Source organism: Lytechinus variegatus, chromosome 1, assembly GCF_018143015.1.
Source record: "Lytechinus variegatus isolate NC3 chromosome 1, Lvar_3.0, whole genome shotgun sequence".
In the NCBI taxonomy this organism is placed as follows: Eukaryota; Metazoa; Echinodermata; class Echinoidea; order Temnopleuroida; family Toxopneustidae; genus Lytechinus; species Lytechinus variegatus.
In genome coordinates, this window is record NC_054740.1 from 11,495,006 (window position 1) to 11,509,979 (window position 14,974).

The 14,974-nt window shown below is 34.5% G+C and overlaps 1 protein-coding gene across 2 annotated transcripts in view; it reads left to right on the plus strand.

Annotated features, from left to right (window-relative positions):
- Window positions 1-14,527, plus strand: part of LOC121429707 — a 29,715-nt gene extending 15,188 nt beyond the window's left edge. For both annotated transcript variants that reach the window (XM_041626993.1, XM_041626922.1), the window contains exons 6-10: window positions 9,048-9,149; window positions 10,449-10,583; window positions 12,084-12,180; window positions 13,388-13,434; window positions 13,938-14,527. In XM_041626993.1, the coding sequence (XP_041482927.1) occupies window positions 9,048-9,149; window positions 10,449-10,583; window positions 12,084-12,180; window positions 13,388-13,434; window positions 13,938-14,248 (692 nt within the window). In that variant the 3' untranslated portion in view covers window positions 14,249-14,527. The remainder of the gene's footprint in view (window positions 1-9,047; window positions 9,150-10,448; window positions 10,584-12,083; window positions 12,181-13,387; window positions 13,435-13,937) is intronic.
- The last annotated feature ends 447 nt before the right edge of the window (window positions 14,528-14,974 follow it).

The window sequence follows — 14,974 nt, forward strand, 5'->3', positions numbered from 1 at the left end:
GTAAATAGTATATATATTGGCGATGATTTATCGCGTAAGAGAGGATCATTAGTCGTTCTTAAAGGTCAAGTCCACCTCAGAAAAATGTTGATTTGAATCAACAGAGAAAAATCAGACAAGCACAATGCTAAAGATTTCATCAAAATCGGATGTAAAATAAGAAAGTTATTACATTTCAAAGTTTCGCTTATTTTTAACAAAATAGTTACATGAACGAGCCAGTGTTACATCCAAATGAGAGAGTCGATGATGTCACTCACTCACTATTTCTTTTGTTTTTATTGTTTGAATTATACAATATTTCAATTTTTACGAATTTGATGATTAGGACCTCCTTGCCTGAAGCACAAAATGTTAGAATAATGGAATTCCATGTGTTCAGGGAGGAATGAAACTTCATTTCACAAGACAATGACGAGAAAATCAAAATATTTCATATTTCAAACAATAAAAAAAAAAGAAATAGTGAGTGAGTGACATCATCGACTCTCTCATTTGGATGTTACTGGCTCTTTCATATAACTGTTTTGTTAAAAATAAGCGAAACTTTGAAATGTCATAACTTTCTTATTTTATATCCGATTTTGATGAAATTTTTAGTGTTATGATTGTTGAATTTTTCTCTTTGTATTCAAATCAAGTTTTTGTTGGGGTGGATATGTCCTTTAAAATCGCCCTTAACTTATTAACAGCGTTATGAAAAGGCCCTTAGTTATATATGGACAATTCAGTGATATGGAAATCATAGAGTCGATGATGTCACTCACTCACTATTTCTTTTGTATTTGTACTGTTTGAATAATACAACATTTCAATTTTTACGAATTTAAAAAATAGGACCCTCTTGTTTAAACTACAAAATGTTAAAACAATGTAATCCCACATGTTAAGGGGGGGATTTTTTTTTTTGTTCATAAAAATATTTCACATTTCACATAATAAAATACAAAATGAATAGTGAGTGATGTCATCGGTCCCCTCATTTGCATACCGACAAGGATTTGCATATAAATACAACTGTTCTTTTTAAATTAAGCAAAATTTTAAAATGTCATTACTTTCTTCTTTTTCAGTGTTATGCTTGTCTGATTTTCTCTTACTATTCAACATGTTCAAAGCAGCTTTTTGTTGGGGTGCATGACTTGTCCTTTAAATCACTTCCATTGGAACATCTACAAATTTGGGATTTTTTTTATTTATTGTTTGTGGCAGTTTTACTTTTTAAATTCAAAAGAGTAAGATTTTACCAACTTTATATCATGAGAAAAGGAATAAACCCTTTATATCTACTCATAACAATTGAAATCAAATCAATAAAATCAACTTAATCAAGTCAATCTTGCAAAACCAAAGATGTACATGTAGCCTATATGGGACCCCTACTCGACTTGTATGTATGAGTGGACTTTGTTGATAGTAAAACAGTTCTTATTTCTTTATGTCAAACTTCAGAAGTGTTTTAGAGGACAGTTTTCAAGAAAGAAAAGTACAGGAACTCTGAACTTATTAGGCTGAATCTCAACATAAATTTTGCCAGGATGGGTTATAACCTTGGATCCTACTAGAAAAAGCCTGTTCAGACATTCTGAGTGAGATTGTGATTCATTCAGCCAGTTCACTGAAAAAGATTCAGTAAAATGTACATTTTTATTTTAAAAATGGATGAATGTTCTTGGCAAAGGGCACTAACATGACTAAATCATAGCAACTATACATTTTAGTGCCCTTCGCCAAAAGGATTTATGTTTGTACATTTTTTAGTGAATGTTTTGAATGGAGTACAATAAAAGTAAAATTCTGCAATGTCCCTGGTGACCCATTAGACCAATAGTTTATCATTTTATTCTTTTATATGTCTTATTCAAATAAATAGGCCGACACAGTAGTATAAGGGAACCCGTTTTCTTATTTTTTGCAAAACTTCTAACAACTGCCAAATACTGCAGGTATTCAAGTTTATTGTGAAAGAAATCATTTAAATCAACTTGCAAGTTTGTCAAAAATTTGCAAGCAAATGCTTTGAAATAGTCCAATAGTTCCAACTATGGCTCAAAGAAGAACTTAAAGGAATTGTCCAGGCTGGAGAAATTTATATCTCACTGATTAATAGAGTAAAATTCAAAATGCTGAAAATGTGATCAAAATCGCATAACAAATAACAAAGTTATTGAATTTTAAAGATTTCTTTTCCATCTTTCCGGTGAAACTAGGCATATCTTCATGAATATCCATTAGTTGGGCTGATGGTGGCATATCTCCACTTGTTCTTTTTATCATAATTATATATTAGGTTTATTAAAAACAGAATTTACAAAGAACTAAAAAAATTGATTTGAGAACCAATTAAGTACATTAGTTATTTATTGCCGCAACTTATTTCATCATAATGGAGACACATTATTTACAGATGTATGAAAAAATGAAATAATTATGATTTCGTGTTATAAGAAAAAGGAAAGATGGGATGTGACATCATTAACCCACCAAATGAATATTCATGACGATGTATTGTTTTTCACAAAATACTGATAAAGTTTAAAATACAATAACCTCGTTATTTGTCATCAAATTTTTGTGAAATTTTCATCATTTTACTCTATTTATCTAGATGTGAATATTTTCAGCCTGGTCCATTTCTTTAAGTTTGAATGCAGTCAGTCAAAGTTTTGCAAGCCAATGCTTTGAAACAGTTGTTCCAATTTGGCTCAAAGAACAACTTGGGGTTGAAACAAACAAAAGATAAGTGCAGTTTTCTTTAACATTATGATCTTCAATCATGGGCTTGAAAATAAGATTTTAAAAAATGTTTCTCTTTGGAGAATTTGAATCTCTGAGTCATGGAATTCTTCCAAATAAACTGATTCTCATTAAATGTTCAGAGTTTTAAAATGAACACCAACTTTGCAGCATTAGCTGTACCAAGACAGTTTCTTTGAACCAATCAGTAGAAGCTCTCTACATTCACTTTAGACACAGCAGAAAATGTCAGCCTATTCATGGCTTTAATATTTTCTGTAAATTATATTTTGACTGGATTTGATTATGAAATATAGTTAAGAATATTCTTAGTGGTGAAATGTATGATCTTAAAATTGATGTCAGTGTAAAGGGTTAAATTTTGGGTGTTTGCGCTTTGTTTTTAAAAAAAATCTGTTAGAAAAAATCATATTAAAATTTAAAAAATCTTATTTAAATCAAATAAATCCGATTTAAGTTTATATAAAAAAATGCCAACATTGTCATTCAGCATACTTATGAGTTTGAATTGAAAGTACCAGATTTGTCACATACATAACTGTACGTTATGGCTGGCATAAAAGCACTTTCAATACAAAGGTGAACGAATGTTGCTGGGCATGACAACTTAAATGATGCTGATTAAGGCTAATTAATATCAAACCGAGCTGTAAACATAACAGTAAAACAGGTTGAATACAGTAGTAGCATGCATGGAGAAGTGAATATACATACAAGGTCCCAGGTCCAATCAACAAACTGTGGTTAGAAGTTAATTCCAAACAGGAACAAAATAATAAAACATAGCTATCCTGTTTGATTTAAAGTATGATAGTTTACAAACTTACAATCTTGAAATTTAAGATTTTCATTTTGTAAACTATCTATTATTCAAGTTCTGAACTCTATGGTGTTTTTGGGTTGGATAATATTTCGAGTTTAAGTACCATTATGATACATGTTTTAAGGAATACTGGTTTAATTTACAAACTTAAGCGTAGTTTGCTTCATAAAAATCTGATAACTTTATACCATTCCATGATTCGCTCTTATTTAAAATATTGCAATATCAATGTAACCTCATATGAATTTGGACTCAATATTCAAAATTCAAAAGAAACTTAAGAATAATTACCAATTTCCATTACCTAGCACCATCCGCGCATTTATTTAAAGGACAAGTCCACCTCAAGAAAAACTTGATTTGAACAAAATGAGAAAATTTCAACAAGCATAACACTGAAAATTTCATCAAACTTGGATGTAAAATAAGAAAGTTATGGCATTTTAAAGTTTCGCTTCATTTCACAAAACAGTTATATGCACATCTCGGTCGGTATGAAAATGAGGAACTGATGACATCACTCACCATTTCTTTTGTATTTTATTATATGAAGTATTTTCATTTTCTTGTCATTGTCATGTGAAATGAAGTTTCATTCCTCCCTGAACACGTGGAATTCCATTATTTTAACATTTTGTGCTTCAGGCAAGGATGTCATAATCGTCAAATTCGTAAAAATTGAAATATTCTATAATTCAAACAATAAAAAACAAAAGAAATAGCGAATGAGTGACATCATTGACTCTCTCATTTGGATGTAACTGGCTCGTTCATATAACTATTTTGTTAAAAATAAGGGAAACTTTGAAATGTCATAACTTTCTTATTTTACATCCGATTTTGATGAAATTTTCAGCATTGTGCTTGTCTGATTTTTCTCCATTGATCCAAATCAACATTTTTCTGAGGTGGACTTGACCTTTAAAGGACAAGTCCACCCGAACAAAAAGGTTGATTTGAATAAAAAGAGAAAAATCCAACAAGCATAAACACTGAAAATTTCATCAAAATTGGATGTAAAATAAGAGAGTCTTGACATTTCAAAGTTTCGCTTAATTTAAATTATGTGCACATCCTAGCTAGTATGCAAATGACGAGACTATGACGTCATCCACTCACTATTTATTTTAGCGAATGAGTGACATCATTGACTCTCTCATTTGGATGTAACTGGCTCGTTCACTATTTTGTTAAAAATAAGCGAAACTTTGAAATGTAATAACTTTCTTATTTTACATTCGATTTTGATGAAATTTTTGCACTATATGCTAGTTTGATTTTTCAGTATTTATTCAAGTCAGCATTTTCCGATTTTCCTGGGGTGGTCTTGAACTTTAAGAAACTGTCCTTATGATATTAATAAGCAAGAACTCACAATATTTATGTATACGTACAAGCAGAGGTTGCTACCCATGTAGAGTTTTCAGATCTTTTTTCATACAGTAATCAAGTTCATAACCATAATGCCCGTTCTTCCAATAAATTTCATTTATGGTCTATCAGGTCTAGTCACGAAGCTGGGTTATGTAGGTCCCAAACAATGGAATGAGATTCCCCAAATAATAACTAATTCACAATTTTTATCTCCCTTTAGAAAACAGTATACAAATTTTCTAGGAAATGATTATTAATTCTCGCAGTTGATATCGATGCATACTTGTACTGTATAGACCACTCAACTCGTGTTCTTTGTAATGTGTTGTTTTTTCCTCCCTTTTCCTGCACTAATTATAATGATATGACATTTTGTTTTGTATTAATGTTGTGTTTTTTACTATGTTTTGGTGATCCAGCCTCACAGGTTTCTTATTACCTTCATTGGAAGCCACGGAATTTATTTTTATTATCTAATCGCATTATTTGATGTTTCCTTGTATTTCTATACTATTTGTGAAATAAAGATTGAATTGAATTGAATGAGTTAGATATGATGAAAAGTGTTTGATAATGATAATACCATAATAGAGCTATCCACTACCATGCATACACAATATGTATTGGTTTGGGCAATGGAGCCATACTGCAGCTGCTCAGTGGAATGTCATATGTAAACACTTTCTGATGGCCTGAGCCAGGGTATTATATAATAACCCTGCTCGTGGCTCTGTGGTTAAAGTAGGGGATTATCTATACTCCTCAGGGGTCCTAAAATTTGGTTGATAGACAGATGAAGTTATCCAATGAAAGCTCTCTGAAATTTTGGGTGGGTTGGACTTATTTTGACCGTGGGAACAAGATTTCCAAAGAAGAAGCAGACTCTGAAATGGCTCGCTTCGCTCACCCTTTCCCACCTCACGAGCCATTCAGAGTCTGCATAGCAGACTAAACTGACCAGTGGGTAAAAGTGCTCCATGATGGTAATTATGCATCCAACCAACAATGGGCATTTCTTTTGGGCATTATCATTTATCCAGTGTGATGAAAATTTTGCTCATTCTAAAGTAATTTCTGCTTATTTTTTAACCTTACTGGACAATATGCTTCCCGCATTGGGTAAAATACTACCCCAAATTGGTTGGATACATAATTACCCTCATGCTGGTTAAAATTTTGCCCAATATTTTTTACAGTGTGGAGGTTCATGTGGTAAAATACCATGCATTTCCACATTTTATTTTTACTGAGTCATCTAGCATTTGATAAATACGGTAAAACGGTCTATCTTTGAGATAGACCTTTTTGCCATATTAACTCGCTAAGACCATAATTAGAGATAGACCCTTTTGCTAAATCATCCATTTGATTTAATATGGTAAAACGGTCTATCTCGAAGATAGACCGTTTTGCCGTATTAACTCCCTTTTGCATATCAATAGCCCCGTACGGTAAAACCGTCTAACTACGTAAATGTGGTATTAATTTTGAAATAAATAGATGAAATAAGGGTTTTAAAAATTAAATTATCAGTTTTTGTCTCACCTGCATAGCAGAGTGAGACTATAGGCGCCGCTTTTCCGACGGCGACGGTGACGGCGGCGGCGGCGTCAACATCAAATCTTAACCTGAGGTTAAGTTTTTTAAATGACATCATAACTTAGAAAGTATATGGACCTAGTTCATGAAACTTGGCCATAAGGTTAATCAAGTATTACTGAACATCCTATTAGAGTTTCATGTCACATGACCAAGGTCAAAGGTCATTTAGGGTCAATGAACTTAGACCATGTTGGAGGAATCAACATTGAAATCTTAACCTGAGGTTAAGTTTTTGAAATGTCATCATAACTTAGAAAATATATGGACCTAGTTCATGAAACTTGGACATAAGGTTAATCAAGTATCACGGAACATCCTGCATGAGTTTCATGTCACATGACCAAGGTCAAAGGTCATTTAGGGTCAATGAACTTTGGCCGAATTGGGGATATCTGTTGAATTCCCATCATAACTTTGAAAGTTTATGGATCTGATTCATGAAACTTGGACATAAGGTTAATCAAGTATTACTGAACATCCTATTAGAGTTTCATGTCACATGACCAAGGTCAAAGGTCATTTAGGGTCAATGAACTTAGACCATGTTGGAGGAATCAACATTGAAATCTTAACCTGAGGTTAAGTTTTTGAATTCCCATCATAACTTTGAAAGTTTATGGATCTGATTCATGAAACTTGGACATAAGGTTAATCAAGTATTACTGAACATCCTATTAGAGTTTCATGTCACATGACCAAGGTCAAAGGTCATTTAGGGTCAATGAACTTAGACCATGTTGGAGGAATCAACATTGAAATCTTAACCTGAGGTTAAGTTTTTGAATTCCCATCATAACTTTGAAAGTTTATGGATCTGATTCATGAAACTTGGACATAATAGTAACCAAGCATCACTGAACATTTTGTGCAAGTTTCAGGTCAAAGGTCATTTAGGGTCAATGAACTTTGGCCGAATTGGGGGTATCTGTTGAATTACCATCATAACTTTGAAAGTTTATTGGTGTAGTTCATTAAACTTGGACATTAGAGTAATCAAGTATCACTGAACATCCTGTGCGCGTTTCAGGTCACATGACCAAGGTCAAAGGTCAATGAACTTTGGCCGAATTGGGTTATCTATTGAATTACCATCATAACTTTGAAAGTTTATGGATCTGATTCATGAAACTTGTACATAAGAGTAATCAAGTATCACTGAAAATCCTGTCCGAGTTTCAGGTCACATGATCAAGGTCAAAGGTCATGTAAGGTCAATGAACTTTGGCCATGTTGGGGTTTTTTGTTGAATAACCATCATATCTCTGTAAGTTTATTGGTCTAGTTCATAAAAAGTGGACATAAGAGTAACCATGTATCACTAAACATCTTGTGCAAGTTAGAGTAGTTTTCAAAGTCAGCACTGCTGCTATATTGAACTGCGTGATGCAGGTGAGACGGCCAGAGGCATTCCACTTGTTGATACACTTTATTGCCATACAAAGTATCACACAATTTACCCCTCAAATAAAAAAGCTCACAAGTTTGAACTTTAAACCCATTTTTCTCCGTTTTTCCCCGAACAGTGTTTTTCAAGATAGACCCTTTTACCATATCAGGGCCGCCTGGGCCCCATTTCATAAAGAGTTGCAACTGTTGTAACTTTGCCATTATTGCAACTTCCATGGTAAACTTGATTTTGATTGGCTGCTGAGCCCTGTTGCCTTGGAATTTGCTTTAATGGCAAAGTTACAACAGCTGTAACTCTTTATGAAACTGGCCCCTGGTTTTACTTTGATATTGTGTCTCCGAGACAATATGGATTCAGACAAGGCTGTGGCAGGGGCGGATCCAGGATTTTCCAATGGGGGGGCAAGTTTTTCTAAAAAAAAAAATTGACAAGCCCCCCCCCCCCAAAAAAAAAAGGTTTTCAACCACAAATTAAGGATATTTCCTACCGAAAAAAATTGACAAGCAAAAAAAAGGTTGGTCTTCGATTTCAAAAGAGGGGGCACACCTCTGTTTTAATGGCATTTTTACATTACAAATTTAAATTTGTTTCTCAAAAGGGGGGTCACGTGGCCCCCAGTGCCTCCCCCCCCCCTGGATCCGCGCCTGGGCTATGGTACAACTTTATAGCTTTCGTTGAGCTTGTTGACAAATTAGTGACATCTTTTGAACAGAAGAAGATGACTGTTGGAATATTTCTTCATCTGTTCCAGGCCTTCGATTGCATGGACCATCGTATTCTATTTGACCAATGATATTTTTATGGCATTAGAGGATTAGTTCTTAACCAGTTTAAAAGTTATTTATCAAACTGGAAACAATATGTTGCAATTGGAAGGAGTAAATTTTCATCTATTTTGTTGATGAAAAAAAGAAAAAATATCATTGTTTATGTTAGACCCATTTACTTATGATTTTAGGCCTACATCCATATTAATTTATTAATTGTAGACCAAGACTGTAGTGTTATATCATTCAATGCAAGGTTATTTCTTCAGAAAAAGAATGAAAAGTAAAATTCATCTTTTTGTTTTCTCTTTGTTAGCATTGGGCCGCTTGGAAATCGGACTTATCTGTGGAGCTTGCCTTGTTCTGGTTTTTGTTGGTTTCTTGATTTACTTTGTATGGAAATGCAACAAAGAAAAAGGTATATGATCCAAAAGTCATATTTTGTAATACATGTCAAATCAATGCTTTGTGCAAATAACATAGTAAACTAAAATCTTCTAAATCCCTTTGAGTCCCAGATTTATACTTCCATCCGTTAATTAAAATTGTGAATTTGGGTGAAATTTGTTTCGCATGTCATGCCGACAGTACTAAAAAATATCGCCACCATTCTCAGAAAACTTCTTGGCATAAAGAGACGGAGTTATGGTGACACGTACTCATGCAAATCTGTGTCCATTTTGGCCCCGTCTAAACCTGCTACAGATCTTTATGCAGGCCAAGCTACACTTATATGCTTTTCACAGATAGGGCTGTGCAATTTAAGGCCTTATGAAATTCTTTATTTCATTTGTAAGAACAAAGCTGAAACTTGGTAAATACTTCGGCCTTAGGTTAGGGATAACCCCCCCCCCCCCTCCAAAAACCAATAAAAATTGGCTTTTAGCGGTGGATGGGGGAAAATTTTATTTAAAACATTTTTCCGCCCCCCCCCTCCATTGGCTAATAGTTGGATAAGTCCCTGGGAATTATGGCATGTAAGAGAATCCCCTAACATTAACAATGGAAACAGCTGACATGGTCAGACCAAACTCTTTTGTTGAGTCTCATCCACACAACTCCGTATGCAGGGAATATGTATCATGCAGTGAAATCAAGTATATTTCCTATCAATTGTGTACTCATTCTTTGGTAGTTTATACATTATCTGTTTGTTTTTACAGACTTTCTCATGAATTCAGTGTTTGTTTTACTGCTACAGTTTTCATTTATCTTTTAATTTCAATTATATCCGGAATGGGCCCGTTTTCTTAAGGTATCACAGGCCCAATTCATTTCCCATAGACTCATGTGTTAGAGTGGCGCTTTAAGAAAATTCCCAAAAAAATAAGGAGGAAATTTGAGGGTTGATTGTTTACTCCCAGTGGACAGGATATATGTCAGACATTCCATATCTGACCAGAAAATGGTACCTTGACCGGCATTTATGAAGACTACAACTGACAGGATCAAATTCATCACTTGAGAGAGTAAAATGGCCCTAATTCTTATGCCAGTAAAAAAATAGTTCCAAAGTAGTGATATATCTTTCCAATTTGGAAAAAGGAAGTTCAGTAGGTACCCTCCCTAGAATCAGTGTTAGATTGTCAATCATATTCATTCATTTTTGTCAATCAGCAATATCAAATTTAAAAATGGAGAATAGGTTGGCTCGAATGAATATCTTTTGCCTGCCAGTTGAAATTAGGCCCATGTAACCTTAATCTTGTTGATACAGATGTGCCACCAGCTGTTGAAGAACATGAGATGAATGAAAAGGAAAACTTGTACCATGTTGAGGATGAGGAAAGCTGTCAACAAAGACCTGGACCTGGTCCCTGTAGACCTGGACCCTCTAGACCAGGTCCCTCTGGTAAGTTTATTGATTCACAGACATCCTTTGTCATTTAGTGCCCTGTCTTACAAAAAGTTATGATTGATCCAATCAACTGTAACTCTGGATATCCATCAATGTCATGATTTTTTTATACAGGAAATTTGCAAATGTCCATTGTAAACAAAGGAAAATACACCAAATTGTCAAGAAATCAATGACTTTATGAATATACATTCATATCTAAAAATTTTCTTGAACAAATATACATTTCATATGTTGACTTTGCTGGCTTTCCATAGTTGCGATTGATCGGATCAATCGCAACTCTTTGTTAGATAGGCCCCTGATTTGTGCCAATTTGCAGACCTGCTTAAAAGTGTGAAAACAAGAAAAATCTCAGGGCAACATCTATTGCAAATTTCACAATGGAAAAGGAGATTGTTCGTTTTTTTCTACACTTGGACATGACAATAATTTGGCAAGTACATCATACAGACAGACAAGTCTTTAAAAAATTGCTTATAATAGACAATTTAATTTATTTCTAAAGAAGAAAAAAATCAAGTTTTTTATATAATTTATAATACTTTTAAGAGTATTTGCTTGTTCATGCAAAAAACAGAATTGAGTGCAGTTGTGGTATTGATTCCAAAGTCAACACTTCCGCTAAATTGAATTGCATAATGCATATGAGTCTTCCAGGGGTATTTAACAAGCTCTTTTTTCTCCTTTTCTTTTTTTCTTTTTACTTCTCTATCTCCATCTCTGTCTATCTGCCTCTCTCTTCCTCCTTTCTCTCTCTCTCTTTTATTTTGTCTCTCACTTCTGCAACCTGAAAGAATTCACCATTACAATGAAACAAAGGAGAATACACCAAATTGTCAAGAAATCGATGAATATATGAATATGCATCATATCTAGAATTTTTTTCGAACAAACATGTATTATATGTGTTGAGTTTGATGGCTTTCCATAGTTGCGTCATTGTAATTGTAATAGTCCTTGTAATTGGCAATGAATAGGTTAGTTCATTTGTAGAGCACCATGAACATAATGTCTGGGTTTGATCCCTAGCCAAGTCTTAACGATGCCATTTGAAAAATGTGACTTTCTACATTGATATCTGGGGAGCGTTTCATGAAAGGAGTTGTCAGACGTTTTATCCGACAAGTCACGTTTTATCCGGCAGTTGCCATAGTAACAGTGCTTCTCAGCCAATCAACATCAAGGAAAGTTGTCAGATCTGAAAACTTGTCGGACAAAAATGTTGATGAAACACTCCCCAAGTGTTATGTGTATAACAATGGAGGTGCAGGGCCCACTGAAAGATCCGCTCAATGTTGACTTGGCTACCTTTGGTAAATGAAGATTATTATTATTATTATCATTATTATTACAGGTATTATTATCATTATTATTATTCCTATCATTAGGTAATAGATTTTTAGAATGTGATAATGTGCTTTCGTACTACGATTTGCACTAGAGTATTAACATCAATTTAAATGTATTGTTTTTGTCTTTGATGTACCGTAGGTCACAGCCCTGGTGATGCAGTCGACAAGTCAACAAAGTCTGCGAGGTACACTCTTGTGCCTCCCTCTTCGCATGAGAATTCATCGCAGCCTACACCGTATGAACTTCATTTGAATTGAATAAATTTTTGTACTTATCTTGGGAATGGGTGGGGCTACTTTGATATCACAAAGATATATTTTTTTAAAAATCAAGACGTACGTGTACCACCCACATTCGTGCTCTGTTACGTAGTAGTTTGAATTGAAACATATACTGCAGGGACCTATTTGGGCTTAGTTATGTGAGAGCAGGGGCTTTTTTGGGGGGGGGCATGTTAAGATGAAATTGCCTATAACCTGCATGTCATTTTCTCATGATTGAAAGAAAATGTAATTTTATAGGAACACTAGTGTAGGCAATATCACTAGTACATTAGAGTGCAATATAATTCCTGAAATACATACATGTAAAGGCCCTCCGGTAATTATTTCCAAACTCTCGACAAACTTCCCACCTTTTGACTCATACCCTATAAAAGATTATGACTGTGATTCTGACTTTAATGATGTTATAATTTTATGATAATCAAGTCTTTTGTTGTATGGGAAAGAATGATTAAAAACAAACAAATGCAAAAAGAGTGGTAACAGATCTATGAAATATGCTGTTATGCATCTATTTTACCAATTTTTTCCTTTATCTATAATTCACAGTTAAAAAATGATATGCATTTGAGATTTGAAGATATCTGATTATATTTTTTTTTTAAATTGGGTCATGTGGTAGTACACGTATGTATTAATGTCTCTCATTCATCACAGGCAAATTATAATATTGTATCTATTTTAGGCAATCTTTTGGTTTTGCAAATAAATTTGTAATTTAATTTTCAGAGGTTATTCAATGTTTTTCTTGTTGGTATTCTACATAAAAGCTCCTCTGGTTATGGTGAAATTCATATCGATATTTGTTAAACATTTTTAAAAAGTTATAAAATTGTCAAATTTTCAAAGTCTTGGAAAGTGGTTGAGGAAGATCATAGAGGATGGTCATTGCTTTGATATTATTTAGCATTATGGAAATGGGATCCTCTTAACTCCATTGGCACTTCTTGTAACAGTTTCTTTTAGCTCAGGAAATCATTTTCCTTGTATCGCATCACAATTAGCTCCACATATCTTTTGTGTGCCAAGAGTCATATAGGATTGTACAGAACATGAAAGCTTTTCTCTTTTAACCAGAAATGCTAACCAAATATGAGAAGTAAAATCATTCCCTGTATAAAGTTTTCGCATCAATTGTGTATTTTGTTTTCCCTCCAGACGTGGATCATCAGCTGGCACTGATGTAGATCCCAATCTTAGCCAAGGTATGTCCACGTACAAATCAACTGGGTTTACCTTTATTTTTAAATGTGTAGTAAAATGTTAATAGTCAAATTTGCATGGATGTTGGTACAGAAAAAGCATTATTGTACCTTCATTTTTATTTTTGTTCAGGGAATAAAGGTGGGGGGGATACCAATGGATTACATAAGCTCTATCGATCCATTAAATTGAAAAATGGAATTGTCCAAAATATTTCAACCACAGTGGCTTGAACATGCCAAAGGGGCCTGTGTCCTTGCTATTATTAGTTATAATGATAATGTCATATTTACCCAGGGTAGCCATTTCGGTTCCAAAAACTGTTCTCCCAGCAAGCTGTACTTCCTGGTATTATTACCCCTGCTTTAGATAGAGGGTACCCAATTTCTTCCTTCCATGTGCCTATTTACAACACCTGGGTGGAGAGTGGTAAATGTAGATAAATGCCTTGCCAAAGGACGCAAAGTCTTTATATAAATGTCTGTCTTTTTAAACTGTTTTACAGGTGGAGAACCTACCTTGAACTATGTCACTGTTGAAGGTGTCCCCCTGAATGATCAAGGTGGTCAAGATGAACCACTCACTGGTCCACGATCTATGCCTCGGAGTCTGCATTCTTTCCATTCTTGTGGACTTCCTGAAGACCCTGCAAGACCTCAAGACGTCCAATCTCCTGGTAAGGTGGTTGACCCGAACAGTCATGTCACATGCAATGAGACTGCAACAGGCAGGAACTACGATGTTGTGCCGGATGAGAGTGTGCGTTCTGAAATTGGTTCTCTTTCCTCACAACCTCAACACAACATCCCCAGGTAACCTCAGAGACGTCTCTAATCGCTTCCAACTTTTTACTATGTCCAACTCACATTTTTATCCACACCCACTTCACAACTGCCCAAGCTATGATAATGTAAGAGCATTGGATGTTTCAATGTGAACTAGAAAACAAAGAGAAAGAAATCATTTCATGAAGATCCTACAATTAGGTCCGACATACACACATATATTTGCCGTTCTATCATCAGGTTTTTTCCACACAAAAAAATACCTCAATGTTTTAACTATTTTATAAGCTATTGTTGGTATTCTGCCAATACTTTAGAAAGTTCATGAAAATATTGACTTATCAATTTTTTCTGTAAGCTAAAATTTCAATTTAGTGAACAAATATCCCAGGCTTTGAGCTTTGCCAGTCCGAGGTTGCACTGGCATTGCTATTTTTTCCGAGTGGCGAAGCCCAAGGGAAAAATCTTGCAGGTAAAACTGAGGATGAATTATTCCCTCTATTTTTTTTTAAATAAAGGCAAGGTATATTTGTTTTATGTACTACACGTTTAACAATGGATCTCGATAGTGCAAGTTCTTGGACACGTAGTTCATCTTTTGTTATTAATCTGAACCAAACTTTACATAACGCTCTGAGCCGACTGATATACTTTCCCTGAAGCCACACGATCAGTAGAACGTGGATTTGTGCCTGCGTTGTCTCTTCATAGGACTTGCCTGGTAGAGTCACCTTGCTGACCGGTGTGCTCGAGAGAT